The sequence below is a fragment of the Salvelinus namaycush genome, chromosome 32 (assembly GCF_016432855.1).
Source record: "Salvelinus namaycush isolate Seneca chromosome 32, SaNama_1.0, whole genome shotgun sequence".
NCBI lineage: Eukaryota > Metazoa > Chordata > Actinopteri > Salmoniformes > Salmonidae > Salvelinus > Salvelinus namaycush.
Genome location: NC_052338.1, coordinates 34,550,733 through 34,556,974, shown reverse-complemented (window position 1 = coordinate 34,556,974; position 6,242 = coordinate 34,550,733). Strand labels below are relative to the sequence as shown.

The window sequence follows — 6,242 nt, the reverse complement described above, 5'->3', positions numbered from 1 at the left end:
TTTTAGTGTAAGAGCTGTTGGTAAAAACCACCGGCGGTTTCAGCCTGTTTTGGTGGGACGGAGTTTTGACCTTCCGTGGTGACATCACCAGGCGGTAAATTGGTTAATAGACCAATAAGAAAGCATTCTGAACCCCTCTGCCAATGACAGCTATTGTTCAGTTTTCCCCTCCCTACCCAGACCACTCCCACACAGTCCCTAGCAAAATTCTTTAAAAAAATAAATATAGTTTATTTTTGACCATTTTAATTGAAAACAGTCACAGTAAGATATGTTAATTGTTAACCACAAATGATTTGAGATTAAGAACAGCTGCATTTGACCTTTTAACTTGAGTAGGAATGTTTTGGGAAGCAGTTTTTGCATTTTGTATAATAAGAAGACTGGTAAAATCCTAAACACGAACCAGACTAAATCTGCTGTTTTTGGTTTTGTCGTGTTTTGTCGTCTGCCTCAACACATGTTCCAGAGACGGAATATTCCACAACATTGCATACCAAATCTCACCCTATTTCTTAATAGAGTACATATGTTCCCTGGTCAAAAAAGTAGTGCCCTACATGAGGAATAGGTTTCCGTTTCAGACTCGACCCTTCTCTTTTACACGTTGGAGAAATGGACTGGAACGCCGGCTAGGTCAAAGAAAGATGAACACAACTAAATACAGCTATTTTTATATGAAGTGTTTTGACTAAAAACGACACACTACTTTGTCTTGTCTCCAGCTCGCTGCGATGCTCACCATCCCTTTCTGGCAGTGGTTCCTCACCAAGTTTGGCAAGAAGAAGGCTGTCTACATCGGCACCTCGGTAAGACTAAGTAGAATGATCACACAGCACCATGCCGTAGTCCAGGGTTTACCAAACTCGGACCTGGGACCCCACTCTGGCCCTGCACAGATGATTTTCAAATAACCAACTTCTCATCAAGTGTTGATTTTTGAATCAGCTGCGTTGTGCTCGGGCAAGAACCAAAACGTGCCACCCAAGTGGGGCCCCAGGACCCGAGTTTGGGGAAACCCTGCCTTAATCCATGGAGACATGCTTTATTGGACCAGGGTCTCAGAGTTATGATGATGATCCTGGTGGTGTGTGATGGTGATCCTGGTGGTGGTGTGTGATGGTGATCCTGGTGGTGGTGTGTGATGGTGATCCTGGTGGTGGTGGCGTGTGATGGTGATCCTGGTGGTGGTGGCGTGTGATGGTGATCCTGGTGGTGGTGGCGTGTGATGGTGATCCTGGTGGTGGTGGCGTGTGATGGTGATCCTGGTGGTGGTGGCGTGTGATGGTGATCCTGGTGGTGGTGGCGTGTGATGGTGATCCTGGTGGTGGTGGCGTGTGATGGTGATCCTGGTGGTGGTGGCGTGTGATGGTGATCCTGGTGGTGGTGGCGTGTGATGGTGATCCTGGTGGTGGTGGCGTGTGATGGTGATCCTGGTGGTGGTGGCGTGTGATGGTGATCCTGGTGGTGGTGGCGTGTGATGGTGATCCTGGTGGTGGTGGCGTGTGATGGTGATCCTGGTGGTGGTGGCGTGTGATGGTGATCCTGGTGGTGGTGGCGTGTGATGGTGATCCTGGTGGTGGTGGCGTGTGATGGTGATCCTGGTGGTGGTGGCGTGTGATGGTGATCCTGGTGGTGGTGGCGTGTGATGGTGATCCTGGTGGTGGTGGCGTGTGATGGTGGTGGTGGTGTGATGATAATCCTGGTGGTGTGTGATGACGTCGGTGTTTATAATACGGTGTTTCTGTCTTCTCTGCAGTCTGTTATCCCCTTCATGATCCTGGTGGTGTGTGTGAAGGGTAATCTCATCATTACCTACATGGTGTCGTTTGCTGCCGGGGTCGGAGTCGCTGCTGCCTTCCTGTTGCCGTGGTGAGTTTGAGTTTTTCCTCTCTTCGACCCTCTCGCTGTCGTCTCTCCTCTCTGGTTTCTCTCCCTTATGTTTCTAACCCCTACACTCTTATGTGTGTTTGGTTGTTGGTGGATGTCACTGACTCTGTCTCTAGGTCCATGTTACTGACTCTGTCTCTGTCTCTAGGTCCATGTTGCCAGACGTGGTGGATGTCTCTGTCTCTAGGTCCATGTTGCCAGACGTGGTGGATGTCACTGACTCTCTGTCTCTGTCTCTAGGTCCATGTTGCCAGACGTGGTGGATGTTACTGTCTCTGTCTCTGTCTCTAGGTCCATGTTGCCAGACGTGGTGGATGTCTCTGACTCTCTGTCTCTGTCTCTGTCTCTAGGTCCATGTTGCCAGACGTGGTGGATGACTTCCAGGTCCAGAACCCAGACTCTCGGGGTCACGAAGCCATCTTTTATTCCTTCTATGTCTTCTTCACCAAGTTTGCCTCTGGAATCTCCCTGGGGATCTCCACTCTCAGCTTGGAGTAAGTTTACCCTTCACACAGTACACTGGAATGTCTCTCTGCACTTTATAAGTAAAACACAAACCCTGTTGTACTGTACATAGGTAAATGTTGTTGGTGTGAGGATAAACGCTACAGTCTCCATATGATTCCTCTGACTCTCACGTCCGCTCCATATGAATCCTCTGGCTCTCACATCCAAATTAGCAGTGTGTGTATGTCACATTAACCTCTTTGTTAGCGTGTTGATCAGTCATGAGGTTACATTCATTTGTACAATCAACCTCTAACGCGTGTCTCTGTCTCTGTGTGTGTCTCTGTCTCTGTGTGTGTCTCTGTCTCTGTGTGTGTCTCTGTCTCTGTGTGTGTCTCTGTCTCTGTGTGTCTCTCTGTGTGTGTCTCTGTCTCTGTGTGTGTCTCTGTCTCTGTGTGTGTCTCTGTGTGTAGTTTTGCTGGGTATATGACTCGAGGTTGCACCCAGCCTGAGAACGTGGATATAACCCTGAAGGTTCTGGTCTCCGCGGCGCCCATAGGACTCATTCTGATTGGCCTGGTCTTATTCCGCTCTTATCCAATCGACGAAGAGAGGAGGCAGGGCAACAGGAAGCTGCTTCAGGAGCAACGGTAAGACTGACGTGTCTGGCTGGAGAACTCAGGGGGCCTCGTACCCCAAGCATTTCCTGTATAGCTGAAAGGATTGGATATATATATGATCTGTAAACGATGCCAAATTCTGCTCCTTGACATGCCTGGTACCCAGGCTACTCAAAGTAAATTTTGTTGTGAACTGTTCAGGTGTATTATGGACTGCTTGTATGTGCCATGTCTAACACCTGGTCTCTGTTCTCACAGGGAAAATGAAGCAGACTCAGAAACGGACTCCACAGAACTGACCAACATGGTGTAGATTCTAGAACACTTATGGACCATTGGAGTGACACTGTTGCTTACACCGGGTGGTGCTAACGAGGGCTGGACCTATCACGACGGAGATACTGCTACCATCCAATCACACTGCTGCTCACGTGTCTCAGAACACCTGTCGTCATGACGATGCACCGTGGCAAGGAACAACAAAAGTATCTTATGGCGACGGAATCCTAAAACGGATTGACCTTCCTGGTTCAATTCCCCAGCCCACTTAAGCTATGACAAACTCAGAGAAATTGTTTTGGGTGCAGTCTCAAAAGGCAACCGATTTCCTAGTGCGCTCTATGGAGACTCAATAGAGTACTGTGAAACACAGCCATTTGTTGTCGTCCATGACTGTTGCACAAAACCTTAATGTGATGTGTACCATTTATTTTTTTTTGTTGTGTATTTTGCCAATGTTGAATATTTCTGTCAGAACTTGATCTATCGTGGCAACAATTTTCAAACGCTCAAGACTTTTTAGACATTGTTCTAGAACAATCTACTACTCCCCTCAAGTGTGACACTTGAACGGCCGTCTTTCTATGGTGAAGACGACTGTCAATAAAATTGACTTTTTTTTCTACTCGGTTTACATTTCAGTTAAAGGTATAAAAAAAAAAAAAATTAAAAGCCTGACAAATTATTTTGGTAGAGAGAATTTCTACAACTGAATACCTATTACCGGTATATGTGTTTCTACAGACTTCAGTTTGGTACTGTGTATAAAACAAGGCAGAACCCTATCTAGCATTGACAGATTCAAAGTGTGATTTCATCGTTTAATTTCCTTTTTTTTTTTTAAGGTTTAAGACCTTGTCTGCTATTTGACACGACAATGGAGTTCTGTCACGGATTCCATTTTGTTTTTACAATGTTTCCTTCCTCACTTTTCATTGGCTCATTCAACAAGGGGTGTATTCACTAGGATGCCAAGAGGGAGGGACCTACCTGAATTTGTCCCATAGAAACTCCTTTGTTGCAAAACATTTTTGCTACGTTGTGCACCAATGAATACACCCCAGTAATGCCCAGAAGAGATTTGGTCCTAACTGCAACACTGTAGGTAACTATACATATAAGTAAAAATATGTCTCAAAAACACTGGTTCTTAGTCTCACCATTTTAAACCAGAACCACTATAGCACAACAATTGTTAACCAAACTATTTTACACAGCCTGTTAAACAACTTTAATACATGATAGATTGTTTCTTACAGCTAGTCATTAACTTAGTGTTGGGAAAAACCATAATGACAGCTAGTACTAATTTAGAAAGATTATGTTATTTAAGTATGTGAGTAAAATGTATTTGTCCTTTTCTCAAGAGAATACCGTTCAAGTTGCTGTTCCTACTGGAATGTGTTCTGGAATGTGTTCTGGAATGTGTTCTGGAATGTGTTCTGGAATGTGTTCTGGAATGTGTTCTCACTGTGTGTATTGAGCTCAAAATCCATTTTATTTTTTGAAAACAGTGAATTCTCTACCTTGTCTCTTTTTTTAATGAAGCAATGGACATGCATTTTAAAGAAAAGGGAAGAATACTAAAGTCAAAGTATTGGAAAATGGAGTGGGGAGTGAAGTCTGAGTTTTAATGTATTGAAAGTGTCGACCATGATGTCACGTGTCTAAATTGACCTACAGGGGGAAAAGAAACAAGGATATTCTTAACAGTCCTGTGTGAAAAGATAATCCTATGTTTCATGTTACACAAACACACACAGTTAAATATTTACAGATAAGACATGTTGAGCTGTGCTTTCAACCATTGTGAAGGGAAGTCATGTTTGATGTCTCTCGTGGTCTAGCTCTGGTCCAGGGCATGGCTAGCTCTGGTCCAGGGCATGGCTAGCTCTGGTCCAGGGCATGGCTAGCTCTGGTCCAGGGCATGGCTAGCTCTGGTCCAGGGCATGGCTAGCTCTGGTCCAGGGCATGGCTAGCTCTGGTCCAGGGCATGGCTAGCTCTGGTCCAGGGCATGGCTAGCTCTGGTCCAGGGCATGGCTAGCTCTGGTCCAGGGCATGGCTAGCTCTGGTCCAGGGCATTACACGGTACAGAAACAGTCTAATGCACTGGGGGGTGTATTCAATACTGTTGCAAAACGTTTCTTAAATGGAAGCGAATGGAATGAAACTGGGAGGGATCTACCTGGATTTGTCCAATAGAAACTTGTTTAATTCTTAAACTGAAATGGTTTCTGTAACGAATACTCCCCTGGACCTAGAGTTGGCGGACATCTTGAGAGCCGGAAGCGGGAGAGAGGTGACAAATCCAGCTTCAGTCACCAGATGGCCCCCCATTCTTACCTGATCAGTCTCCTACAATAGGAAAACGTGTCATTTTCTATTGATTGGATTGGAGATGGAGACAGTCCCGCCTGCCTCTTGAGGCAGTGGTAGCCAAACGTTTCAGCTCTGATCCAATGGGAATATCACTACAGATCACGGACACAGAGAGCTCAAACAACGCCTTGTGTAAAACACTGCCTCCTGTGCATAATGTAAATATTGAATGCAAGTAAAAGTTTGAAATATCTTTGTTGACAGAAACTAATGTGAACTGGTATTCAACGATGTAGTTATTTAAAAAGAGCTGTTACATTTAATAAATACTAATTAATACAGTATTGTGCTTTGTGGGAATTCATTCTTTTAAAATTATATATTTTTTTACAAACTTCATATACTCAGTCCTAGCCAAAGATGCAACCCAACAGTAAGGATAAACTGGCATACACAGACTACCATACGGTTCTGAAACCTACATGTAGGTTTACCACTGGCTATATGAGGTGCTCCATCCACAGTTGAGTTGAGCAGCACTGTCATAACTATAAATTGTGATACCAGGTTTCATATTCAACCCCTTTCTGTAGATCTAGTGCAGTGAGAGAAATCTACAGGTCTCAATCCCAAACTTGAAAAACTTTTAATTTGAAGGGTCCTAAATTGACAGTGTGAGTTGCAGT

At 44.8% G+C, this 6,242-nt stretch overlaps 1 protein-coding gene across 1 annotated transcript in view; it reads left to right on the top strand.

Annotated features, from left to right (window-relative positions):
• Positions 1–4,845, top strand: part of LOC120027349 (sodium-dependent lysophosphatidylcholine symporter 1-B-like) — a 37,017-nt gene extending 32,172 nt beyond the window's left edge. The window contains exons 10-14 of the mRNA XM_038972265.1: positions 726–809; positions 1,760–1,872; positions 2,241–2,384; positions 2,811–2,987; positions 3,216–4,845. Of these exons, the coding sequence (XP_038828193.1) occupies positions 726–809; positions 1,760–1,872; positions 2,241–2,384; positions 2,811–2,987; positions 3,216–3,270 (573 nt within the window). The 3' untranslated portion in view covers positions 3,271–4,845. The remainder of the gene's footprint in view (positions 1–725; positions 810–1,759; positions 1,873–2,240; positions 2,385–2,810; positions 2,988–3,215) is intronic.
• Positions 4,846–6,242: the final 1,397 nt, after the last annotated feature.